The sequence below is a fragment of the Nerophis ophidion genome, linkage group LG07 (assembly GCF_033978795.1).
Source record: "Nerophis ophidion isolate RoL-2023_Sa linkage group LG07, RoL_Noph_v1.0, whole genome shotgun sequence".
NCBI classification, from domain to species: Eukaryota; Metazoa; Chordata; class Actinopteri; order Syngnathiformes; family Syngnathidae; genus Nerophis; species Nerophis ophidion.
In genome coordinates, this window is record NC_084617.1 from 30,727,754 (window position 1) to 30,741,265 (window position 13,512).

The 13,512-nt window shown below is 38.0% G+C and overlaps 1 protein-coding gene across 8 annotated transcripts in view; it reads right to left on the minus strand.

Moving 5' to 3' along the window:
• Nucleotides 1-7,530: 7,530 nt before the first annotated feature.
• Nucleotides 7,531-13,512, minus strand: part of copz2 (COPI coat complex subunit zeta 2) — a 30,389-nt gene continuing 24,407 nt past the window's right edge. For 2 of the 8 annotated variants that reach the window (XR_009807478.1, XM_061905933.1), the window contains 3 exons: nucleotides 12,329-12,367; nucleotides 9,176-9,208; nucleotides 7,531-7,898 (listed from right to left, as the gene is read on the minus strand). Coding sequence is in view for 6 of the 8 variants with exons in the window: in XM_061905933.1 (XP_061761917.1) it covers nucleotides 7,851-7,898; nucleotides 9,176-9,208; nucleotides 12,329-12,367 (120 nt within the window). In the remaining 2 variants the exon portion in view is untranslated. Of the gene's footprint in view, nucleotides 7,899-8,309; nucleotides 8,369-8,714; nucleotides 8,757-9,175; nucleotides 9,209-12,328; nucleotides 12,368-13,512 lie in introns of those variants that run through there. The other 6 variants (XR_009807477.1, XM_061905936.1, XM_061905934.1 and 3 more) reach the window with 5 other exon arrangements.

The following is a 13,512-nucleotide window of genomic DNA, read 5'->3' on the forward strand; positions in this document are numbered from 1 at the left end:
AGAATAATACTATTAATAACTGATGATGAGAATATTACAAATTAATAATAATGATAATAATAATATGAATAATGATAGTAATAATAATGATTATAATCTGCCAGTGACACAGCAGCTTTGGGACTAAAGTTCCTCAAACATCTTCCATCACTTTTCTCTCCTCGTCTGCAAAAAGCTTCCAGGCGGAACTTTCCAGCTTGTGATGGATGACGGGGAAGGATTTAAAGGGAACACTGCTTAGAGAAGGATGTAATCAAAGAATCTACCTCAGGTGACTTCAGTCTTCTTTTTGTGACCTTTATGACCTCAGTCTTCTTTTTGTGACGTTTTATACAAAAGTCTTGAATATTTTTAGTCTTGAAGTTTGTCTTTTAATGTTTGCTGAGTTCAGGAAAGTCTTGTCGGCCATTTTGCCTTCTGACAACAACACTCAGGCCCCTGAGACCGGCCAATGGGGGGCCAGGGACGCGGTGCCAAGTATTACCAGAGGACTTGGGGAAAGTTTCAGTTTCCTGGAACGTTTAAGTACCAACTTAGTAGAAGACCCGGTGAATGAGCAAAGACTACTCGCAATGTAACTCCTCCCCACAAGGCTCCTCTTCAAGGGGGCTTGGTGGAGGTCTTTCGTGGTTTTTGCCTGGTCCCTCCCTGAAAGTGAGCTGATCTGTCGGAAAGAGATGATGCAGTATTATCTGGCACCTGCTGGTCGTTGGAGCACACTGCAGCTGGTCCTACTCCTCCATGCGTCGGTCACACGCAGGATTCTCACAGGAATGAGGCACAAATACTGTACTGTGTGTTTTTGTGGCAAATTGGAACCTTCAGAAACAACTTTGAGAATAAAAGATACTCAAATAAACGTGTGTTCTACATGACAACTGCACAATAGAACACAACAATTGATGCAACAATAGAACACAATAATTATTGCAAGAATAGAACACAACCATTGATACCACAATAGAACACAACAATTGATGCAACAAGAGTACACAACATTTGATGCAACACTAAAACACAACATTAGATACAACAATGGAACACAACCGTGGATACAACTATATAACACAACAATTGATGCAACAATATAACCCGATGCAACAATAGAACACAACCTTTGATGCAACAATAGAACACAACAATTGATACAACAATTCCAAATTGACAAAGTGAAATACTTTTTTAACAACAAATCCAAGAGTTATTTGTCAAAAGTTACTAATAGTCAAATATGTCAACACCTTGTGTGGAGCACACTTGCACCTACTGCAGAAACACGGTCGATAAAAACCCTCCAGATGTACTATTTGAAAATAACCATACAAATAATGACAATAATAATATTAAAAATAATATTAGCAATAACAAGAATAATAATAATAATAACACTAATAATAATAATATCAGTAATAATCATAATAACAGTAACGGTGATAATATTAATAACAGTAATAACAATAGTAAAAATAGTAATAATAATTGTAATAACAATAATAAAAACAACAGTAATAATAATAGTATTAAAACGGTAATAATAATAAAGTGTTTACCTAAGACTGGAAGGAGTCCAGCACTAAGATGTATGGAACACATTTGACCACACATTCAAAATAATAATAATAATAATAGTAATATTTGTAGTAATAATAATAATAACAATAATAATCCAGCACTGCGATGTATGGAACACTTTTGACCACACATGAATAATAATAATAATAATAATAATAATCATAATATAATAATAACAATAACAGTAATATAAGATGTATGGAACACATTTCACACATTTGAAATTGCACTCTTGTTTTCAGACTATCAAAGTTGAATAAAGTTTTCTTTTTCCTGGGTTTTAGTCACGCAAACTTCCATTTTTGACCTTCAAAAGAGATTTTTCATCAAAATGGATCATAAAGCACAGCTTGCATATGTGTTTGTTAAATCTCTACAGCTTTCTTTTTTATTCATGTTGGAATGAAAATGATATAAATGACATTTGATTATAGAAATGATATTTAATGATAGAATATACATTTAATGATAAAAATGTCGTTTATTGATTGAATATACATTTAATGATAACATTTAAATTTAATGATAGAAATGACATTTAATGATAGAAATTATATGTAATGATCGAAGTGACATTTAATGATAGAATATATATTTAATGATTTAGTGATTTTATCATTGTGATTTTACATGATGATTTTATCATGATTAATCGTGGTGATTTATCATGTTTGTATTCAGATGGTTATATCATGGTGATTTTACATGATTGTATCATGATTTATCATGGTGATTTCTCTTGATTATATTTAAATGGTTCTATCATAGTGACTTAAAACTCATTTGTATACTCTAGCCTTTAAATAGACTCCCTTTTTAGACCAGTTGATCTGCCGTTTGTTTTCTTTTTCTCCTATGTCCCACTCTCCCTTGTGGAGGGGGTCCGGTCCGATCCGGTGGCCATGTACTGCTTGCCTGTGTATCGGCTGGGGACATCTCTGCGCTGCTGATCCGCCTCCGCTTGGGATGGTTTCCTGCTGGCTCCGCTGTGAACGGGACTCTTGCTGCTGTGTTGGATCCGCTTTGGACTGGACTCTCGCGACTGTGTTGGATCCAATATGGATTTAACTTTCACAGTATCATGTTAGACCCGCTCGACATCCATTGCTTTCGTCCTCTCCAAGGTTCTCATAGTCATCATTGTCACCGACGTCCCACTGGGTGTGAGTTTTCCTTGCCCTTATGTGGGCCTACCGAGGATGTGGTAGTGGTTTGTGTTGTGGTTTGTGCAGCCCTTTGAGACACTAGTGATTTAGGGCTATATAAGTAAACATTGATTGATTGATTGATTGATGGTGATTTATCATGATTTTATATGATTATATAATGGTGATTTTATCATGATTATCTAAATGATTATATCATGATTTATAATGGTGATTTATCAGGATTATATCATGCTGCTTTAATCGTGCTGATTTTATATGATGATTATATCATGATTCTGTCATGGTGATATTATCATGGTGATTTTATATGATGATTATATATTTATTTATCATGGTGATTTATCATGATTTGATCATTGTGATTCTATCATGGCGATATACTATGATTTCATATGATTAAAACATCATCATTTATCATGGTAGTTTTATCATGATTATATCCAGATGGTTGTATCAAGGTGATTTTGTATGATGATTACACCATGATTTGCCATGGTGATTTTATCATAATTTATCATGGTGATTTATCATGATTATATCTAGATAATTATATCATGGTGATTTTACATGATTATATCATGATTTATCATGGGGATTTTATCGTGATTGATCATAGTGATTTCCATCATCCGTCCCTCCATTTTGTACTGTTTATTTCCTTTGTAGTCGCGGGGGGTGCTGGTGCCTATCTCAGCTACAATCAGGCAAAAGGCGGAGTACATCCTGGACAAGTCGCCATCTCATCGCAGATCATAGTGATTTATCATGGTTGTATCTAGATGATTATATCATGGTGATTTATCATGATTTTATATCATGATTTATATGATTATATCATGATTTATCATTATGTTTTTATCATGATTATATCTAAATGATTCTATCATGATTCATCATTGAGATTGATCATGATTCTATCAAGATGATTCTATCATAATTTATCATGATGATTTCGTAATTATTCATCATGACGGTTTATTGTAATGATTTAGTCATAATACTTTCATCACTTATCTTGATGATTTGATCATGACAGTTTATCGTGATGATTTATTGTGATGGTTTCGTCATATGATTTACTGGTAGTCATGTTTTTGTCATGATCATTTATTGATTTAGTCATGATCATTTATTGATTTAGTCATAATGATTCTGCCCGATTGTAGCTGAGATAGGCACCAGCGCGTATTACATAATTACCGGCAGTGTTAGCTGCTGAGAATAATATTTTAATGCAAGACATAGGGAGACATGAAAATAATCTGTTACAGTAATGGAGAAGAGACGTAAGAACACATGAATATGATTGTGATGTAACATTATTCGATATTAAGAAGGGACTTTTATTTTGAAGGCGAGTTGCTCCTTCCTCTGGTTTCCGGAAGTCTGCGCGTGTCAGTCTGACGCTCACTTGTTTACACACGAGACGTATTTACGTGTTTCAGCGTTCAAAGTTTGTTGTTTCTTCCCACAAAGTGCCTTGGAAACATTGTCTGTAAGTCTTGTGTCTGTTTTACGAGTAACATGAAGACGTTGTGTGTGCGTGTAAATGTAAAAAATAGTACTGTGTGAAGATAGCTTGTTCTCATGTTTTAGCTTGTTGCTACTTAGCATGTAGCTTCTTTGCTCGCTAGCTCACTCCTCTAAATGAGGGTGCAATGTTTGTGTCTCTCCTCCTCAGTATATAATGTATATTATCCTGTGTTGTTTACAGGCATTCCATATGTTAATATCATTCATGTGTGGCTTTGAGTGTTAGGACTATTTGCATACATTTATGAGCACTGTTTACTTGCTATTGTATGGGCTGTGTGTGTATGTGTGAAAACACATTATGCAGCAAAAATGTATGGACATGTTACTTAGTAATGTTTGTTTGACATAAATTTTGTGTCTCTTTATACAGTTTTACAAAAAAGAAAAGAAACGAAAACAAAACAAATCAATACTAGGAAAAGACAAAATAAAGAAAGAAATGACCAATTAGACTACAAGAAAGGAAAAGTGCATTCTCTGTGAAAACCACTAAAACTTCTTAAAGATAAAAGGCCTGGACTCTTTCTTCCATTTCCTTGGGATCTTCATGTTAACTATCTGTCAAATTGTTTACGTCACGGGCACAGACACGTAGGACGGAATAATGATGAACACATGAAAAATGATCTCAGTGTCACTGGTGAACAACATGGGACACATTTTAATGATATTACTGAAAACTGTTTTAGTAACACTCTTAATGTGTGATTCTATATATATATACACACACATATATATATATATATAGACCTGATAACACTTTAGTATGGGTAACATATTCACCATTATTAGTTGCTTATTAATGCAAATTAGTAACATATTGGCTCTTGATGAGTAATAAAGTACTTATTAATGCCTTATTGTGCATGGCCTTATTATACAAGCAGTAAGCCATTAACGAAGAGTCGTCCCTCAATAAGGTTAGAGTTAGTGTACTTAGAATATGTTCCCCTAGTGTCTTAATAACTCTAAATTAAGTCTTTGCTACTAAAAATATGTTCCCCATACTCAAGTGTTGTATATATATATATATATATATATATATGTATGTGTGAGCAGGGCATGCGCAGGAGCCGGCTGGAAGCAGATGACAGGTGAGTGGATACCTCAGCCGGAACGAGTTATCTAATCACACCTGTCTCTTATTTAGCTGCGTTGGTGACAACATCCGGGGCTGAAAAGCAAGAGGGAAACCAGAGGCGAGAGAGGGGAGAAGGACAAAAACTGTTGGCACATGTGAAGAGGGAAAATTAAAATTTGCTAAATTACAATATTGTACACCTTGCAAAACGCTTGGCACAGTTTGTCGGTCCTGAGAAGAACCCTGCGACACATTAGGCGCCCAAGGCAACAGGACCGAAAAATGTCGTCTCCGACACCCTTGAAGGCACTGGGAAGAGTCCTGGCGGAAGTGTCAGCGGCTTCGCGGCAGCAGATGGATGCGGGCCGCCAGCAGACCCAGATACTGCAGACACTGGTGAGCAGAGCGCGGGGGGGGGGGGGGGGGGGGGGGCATCGGGAGCAGGGACTTCTGCCTCCATGGCGGAGTCTGAAGACCCACAGGCATTCCTCAGCGTGTTTGAGGCCACGGCAGCGGCGTGCGGCTGGCCAGAAGAGGAGTGGGGCGTGAAGCTGCTGCCGCTCTTGACGGGGGAGGCGCAGCGGGTGGCGCTCAGTTTCTCGGCGCCCGCCCGGGTGCATTTCCCCAGACTCCACCGCGCGGTGCTGGATCGGGCCGGCAGCCACCCGGAGGACCACTGACGGCGATTCCGTGCGATGCGGCTGGGACCTGAGGACCGGCCATTCGCTCTGGCCCAGCAACTGCGGGACATGGCGGCCCGGTGACTCCAGCCAGAGGGGGAGGACAAAAAAAAATGTTCGAGCAAATCCTGATCCGTGGGACCTGTTGGCGGCAGTGACCCTGGTTGAAGACCACCTAGCGGTTCACAGGGAGGCGACACCAAGAGTGGCCGAAAGGCCCACCCCAGCACCATGAATGGCCGAAAGGCTCACCCCAGCACCGAGACTGGGAGAAAGGCCCATCCCGTCCCCGCGACGACGACTCGCACAACCGGAGGGGGTATCCTGGACCCACGAGCAGGGTCCCGACCTGGACATGGACACACCGCACCACACCACACACAAAGTATCCAATATCAGCAGTAACAAGGCGGGGTTTCAGGGATTGTAATGGTCACTATGCTCCTTCCTTTCAGGGTACCGGCGCTGCTGAAGGGACGCTTCCCCCGCAGACGGCACCTGGAACACCAGGGCCGGTGTGCTGGGGGTGCGGACAGCCTGGTCACATGAGGGGGGACAAGTGATGCGGGTTGTCGGTCCCCCAGCGCCCGCCCCTGACTCAGGGGAGTTGTATTGTGTCCCGTTAAGGGTACAAGGGAGTACATATCGGGCAATGGTGGATTCGGGTTGGAGACAGTCCATGATCCACCAAAACAAAAACAATCATGGAGATGATGATTTCATTTTCCAGCATGCTCTGGCACCTGTCCACAGTGCCAAAACCACCAGTAACTGGTGTACTGACCATGGCATTACTGTCCTCTTTTGGCCTGCCAACTCTCCTGACTTAAACCCCATAGAGAATTTGTGGGGTATTTTGAAGAAGAAGCTGAAAGACACCAGGCCCAATAATGCAAATGAGCTAAAGGCCATTATTGAAGCATCCTGGGCATCCAAAACACCTCAGCATTGCCACAGGCTGATTGCCTTCATGCCACACCGTATTGATGCAGTAATTTGTGCAAAAGGATTCCCAACCAAGTACTGTGCATTAATTGACATTTTCAAGTGTTTCATTTTGTTTTGCTGTCATAAATCTTTTTTTTTTACTTGGTCTGAGGAAATATTCTCATTTTTTGAGATAGGATCTTTGAGTCTTCTTAAGCTGTATGCCATAATCAGCAATATTAAAATAATAAAAGGCTTGCAATATTTCAGTTGATGTGTAATGAATCCAGAATGTATGACATTTTCATGTTTTTAGTTGCATTACAGAAAATAAAGGACTATCCCAATATTCAAATTTTCTGAGACAGTCCTGTATATAGTTAAATATATATGTAATATACATACGTGTAGATGTGAGGAATTGTTTACTACAAATATAAATCAAGTTTAATTTCCCTTTAAGACGTCAAACTTTCAATGGTGAAGAAAGAAAAACCAACTTTATCAGGAGTGTCAACCAGGAGTAAATTAGATCTAGTGAAATCTTCAATAAATAAAAACACACTTGAGGGCAGAAAAATATTTTATTAGTTCTCTACATGTACTTTTGTACTGCAAAATATATATTTTTTTATGAAGGACGTAACATTTAAATACTTTTCTTCTAGCTTCCAAATAATAAATATTGATCCACTCTAATATGTACATTATACTTCTTCAATATTTCAACTTGCAACAAGTACATGAAACTCATGTAGTACACAACAATGTTCTTTTTTTACAAAGTACTTCATAAGTACAATCATGTTGTGCGATGACAGTAATACACAAACTGCAGAAAGATTTTCACTTTGGTGTTTTTTTTGTAAACAAACTTTGTACTTCTTACTTCAGAATGGACCATTTGATCTGCTCCTTTGCCGACTGCAGTACCTGAAACAAACACAATTTACAACCTTAATTTGTACTCAGACTATTTGTAATACTACTACTGCTCCTTTGCCGACTGCAGTACCCGAAACAAACACAATTTACAACCTTAATGTGTACTCATACTAGTAATACTACTACTGATCTTTACCGACTGCAGTACCTGAAACACATACAGTTTACTACCTTAATGTGTACTTATACTACTTTAAATACTACAACAGCTACTTTGCCTACTGCAGTACCTGAAGCACACAAAGTTTACTACCTTAATGTGTTTTTATACTACTTGTAATACTACAACTGCTCCTTTGCCGACTGCAGTAACTGAAACACACATAGTTTACTACCTTAATGTGTACTTATACTACTACTGCTCCGACTACCGTACCTGAAACACATAAACTTTACTACCTTAATGTGTTTTTATAGTACTTGTAATACTACAACTGCTCCTTTGCCGACTGCAGTACCTGAAACACACATAGTTTACTACCTTAATGTGTACTTATACTACTACTGCTCCGACTACAGTACCTGAAACATATACACTTAACTACCTTAATGTGTTTTAATACTACTTTTTATAGTACAACTGCTCCTTTGCAGTACTTGAAACACACAGTTTACTACCTTAATGTGTACTTATACTACTCGTAATACTACTACTACTGTTGCTCCTTTGCCGACAGCAGTACCTGAAACAAACACAATTTACTACCTTAATGTGTTCTTATACTACTTGTAATACCACTAATGCTCTTTACTGACTGCAGTACTTGAAACAGATACAGTTTAGTACCTTACTGTGTATTTATACCACTTGTAATACTACTACTGCTCCATTGCCGACTGCAGTACCTGAAACAACCACACAATTTACTCTTTTATGTGTACTATTACTAGTACAGAATAGAACTGTAATATATACTACTGCTTTTACAGAATACAAATTTGTGATATATTAGTACCAGTAAACAAAGATAGTAATTGTTCTAGTACACAGTGAAAGTTTTCATTCACATGCAAAGTATTTTGAGTACATAGGTGTGTAATAAGTGGAAGTAGTGACAAGGAAGTATTTGGATGTTGTACTTGACTAAGATAAAATAAGTAACGTTGAAATATTTCCAATGTAAGGAAACAGAGGAATTAGTGCAATAACACAACGTGGCCACTAGAGAGCAGACTCAACACATTCCTGAATCATGACAACACTGGAAACATTTTTCTATTAGTAAAGCAGACTCAGTCATTGATGAAGAGTTAGTCAAACTTACATTAGAAGTCAGAGTCAGTTTGTCACTGATTTGCTGTGAGGTTCAAGCAAGAAAAAAAGACAGAGAGTTGAAAGATTTGCATAAATATACATACAAACTTAGTCAAATATCAAAATACATTAACAATATGAATATTATTATACAGATGAATAAATAATATTGATATAATATTATTATAATATATGATTACATAATAATATTCGTATTATATATGAATATTTAATAATAGTATTAAATATGAAGATATAATAATAGTAATAATATTAATATTAGTATACATGAATTTATATAATAATATTAATACAATATATAATTCTACAATATTATTCATATAATATAAATATTACTATATATGAATATATAATAATATTAATATTACTATACAAACCCCGTTTCCATATGAGTTGGGAAATTGTGTTAGATGTAAATATAAACGGAATACAATGATTTGCAAATCCTTTTCAACCCATATTCAATTGAATGCACTACAAAGACAATATATTTGATGTTCAAACTCATAAACTTTTATTTTTTTTGGCAAATAAAAATTAACTTAGAATTTCAAGGCTGCAACACGTGCCAAAGTAGTTGGGAAAGGGCATGTACACCACTCTGTTACATCTCTGTGGAGAGATGGAGCCGGCAAACGAGCAGCGGGGCAAGGCACAAGGAAGGCGGCGAGGAGGCAGAGAATGCGGGCGAGCGGCGGGGCGGAGCGTACCGGGAGCGACGCCGCAAGCGAGATCAGGTGTGTGGATCGTGCACCTGGACACGATTGACATATCTCCTCACGATGTATAAAAGGGGAGAAGGAGGAGAGAACGGGGCAGAAGGAGTTGGAGAGCCCGCAGCAGTGTAAGAGGAGCGAAAGCGACAAGAGAGCGAGCAGTAGACAATGACGACGTGGGCGGCTAAAGAGTGGACCGAAGAGCGAGCAGTGGAGGTGGGAGCACAGAGAGACTGAGGGGGACGAGAGAGACTCAGTAGAAAGTACAAGAAAATAAAAACTCTGTAAATGTCTGGTAATCAAGCCTGATCCTTCCCTGTCTCCAGGATCCCGCAATCAGAAAGTGGTACAGTGGCGCCCAAACCGAATGGACCATCGGAGGCGAGGGAGGACGATCTCCTCTGGGCTCTCGTCGGCGCGTTAACTGAGCTGGCTGCAGGCAGCCGGCAGCGGTTAGAGGAGTCCCGCCAACAGTTGCGGCTCCTGCAGGTGCTGTCGGACGCCTCCCCCCCAAAGAAGTGGTGGAAGAAGAAGCGGTGAAAGAAGTGGTGGTGGTGGAGGGAGAAGAAGAAGGGGTGGTGGTAGTGGTGGAAGAAGAAGCGGTGAAAGAAGCGGTGGTGGTGGAAGAAGAAGAAGAAGAGGTGGTGGTGGTAGTGGAGGAAGAAGAAGAAGTGGTGGAAGAAGAAGTGGTGGTGGAAGAAGAAGAAGTGGTGGTGGAAGAAAAAGACAAAGAAAACAAAGACAAAGAAGAAAAAGACAAGGACAAAGACAAAGACAAGGAGAAAGACGAAATGGAAGAAGAAAATGAAGAGAAGACAGGTGGCCGTGGCAGTCTTTATTTCCCGCCCCTTCATAAACGGTAGGGGGGAGTTGGCTTAGCCGGTTGGAGTTCCGGCTTGTGCCTGGCAATGGAGGTGTGTGGAGAGACAGAGGCGGCGAACGAGCAGCGGGGCATGGCCCGCTGGAGCCCGGCCCAAGATGGCGGCAAGGAGGCGGAGAATGCGGGAGAAAGGCGGGGTTGACCGTGCCGGGAGCAACGCCGCAAGCAAGATCAGGTGTGTGGATCGCGCACCTGAATACGATTGACATATCTCCTCACGATGTATAAAAGGGCAGAAGAAGTTGGAGAGTCCGCAGCAGTGCAGGAAGAGCGAAAGCGACAGAGAGCAAGCAGTAGACGACGACGACGTAGGTGGCTAAAGAGTGGACCGGAGAGCGAGCAGTGGAGGAGGAGCTGAAAAGCTGATTGAAAAATAAAGCTAGTCAAACCTGCTCAATCATGTCCTTCCTTGATTGAGCATCAGTCCATCTTAGATGATCTCGGGCCCAGAGAAGCCGGCGATGTTTCTGGATGTTTTTGATAAATGGCTTTTGCTTTGCATAGTAGAGTTTTAACTTGCACTTACAGATGTAGCGACAAACTTTATTTAGTGACAGTGGTTTTCTGAAGTGTTCTTGAGCCCATGTGGTGATATCCTTTAGAGATTGATGTCGGTTTTTGATACAGTGCCGTCTGAGAGATCGAAGGTCACGGTCATTCAATGTTGATTTCCAGCCATGCCGCCCACGTGGAGTGATTTCTCTAGATTCTCTGAACCTTTTTTATGGTATTATGGACCGTTGATGTTGAAATCCCTAAATTTCTTGCAATTGCACTTTGAGGAACGTTGTTCTTAAACTGTTTGACTATTTGCTCATGCAGTTGTGGACAAAGGGGTGTACCTCGCCCCATCCTTTCTTCTGAAAGACTGAGCATTTTTTGGGAAGTTGTTCCAAATAAGTGTTTGATGAGCATTCCTCAACTTGATCAGTATTTTATGCCACCTTTCCCAACTTCTTTGTCACGTGTTGCTGGCATCAAATTCTAAGGTTAATGATTATTTGTAAATAAAAAAAAGTGTTTATCAGTTTGAACATCAAATATGTTGTCTTTGTAGCATATTCAACTGAATATGGGCTGAAAATGATTAGCAAATTATTGTATTTCGTTTATATTTACATCTAACACAATTTTCCAAATCATATGGAAACGGGATTTGTACAAGCTCCCTCCATCAGTGTGTGCATGTGTGTGTGAATGGGTGAATGTGGAAGTAGTGTCAAGGCGCTTTGAGTACCTTGAAGGTAGAAAAGCGCTATACAAGTGCAACCCATTTAATTTAATATAATATATGAAAATATAATAATAGTCATATAAAATTAATATTATTATATATGAATATCTATAATAATAGTCATATAATACTAATATTATTATATATTAATAGTGTTCATATAATATTAATACAGCTTTATGGCTTAGTCAGCATCTTGCAGTGTTAATGCAGTTATGATCATGCCGTACATAAACACATGCAGTGTGTGTATGTGTGTGTGTGTGTGTGTGTGTGCGTGCATGCGCATGTGTGAGTGCATGTGTGAGTTACCTGGGCGACACTTTGTTCAGACAGTGGGTTGTCGTCCACCTACAGGAGGAAAGAAAAAAATAATGAAAGACAAGAAACAATGAAAAACGTGTTTGTGTCTGTACGTGTGTGTGTGTGTGTGTTACACACAGGAATAGTGTACATGATTATGTTGTAAAAGACGAAGAGAGAGGGATATAATGCTAACAACACCTTGGCAAATATCCCATTTCTACTTTGTTTACGTTTATGCATTTTTCTTTGAAGTGTAAAAAAGACACACGTTGTCTTTTTCGGAATGTTACTGACACCTTGTGGCCAGTTGGCACTGCTACATCACATTGATTTTAATTAATTATATTACTGTAACATGTCACTTTAGGTATAGTTGATGGATTATTAAACAACTATAACAACATGTCATTAATCATATTTTAGTTATAGTTCATGGATGATTATATGACTATAACAACATGTCATGAATCATATTCTATAGCTTATGGACTATTATACGACTATAACATGTCATACAATATTTTAGTAATTGTTCATGGATTATTAAAAGACTATAACATGTCATAAATCATATTTTAGTTATAGTTTATAGATAATTAAACGACAATAACAACATGTCATAAATCATATTTTAAATATAGTTTATAGAATAGTATACGACTACAACATGTCATAAATCATATTTTAGTTATGTTTATGTATTATTATACAACTATAACATGTCATAAATCATATTTTAGTTATAGTTTATGGATTACTACAAGACTTTAACAACATGTCATGAATCATATTTTATAGTTTATGGAATATTATACGATTACATGTCATAAATTATATTTTAGCTATAGTTTATGGATTATTAAACGAAATAACATGTCAAATCATATTTTAGTCATAGTTTATGGATTATTATACGACTATAACATGTCATAAATCATACTTTAGTTATATTTTATGGATTATTATATGACTTTAACAACATTTCATAAATCAGATTTTAGTTATAGTTTATGGATTACTATACAACTATTACATGTCATAAATCATACTTTAGCTATAGTTCATGGATTATTATAAGACTATAACATGTCAAAAATCATTTTAGTTATAAGTTGTGATTTAATATAAGACTATCACATGTCTTAAGTAATATTTTAGTTATAGTTTATGGATTATTATCAGACTATAAC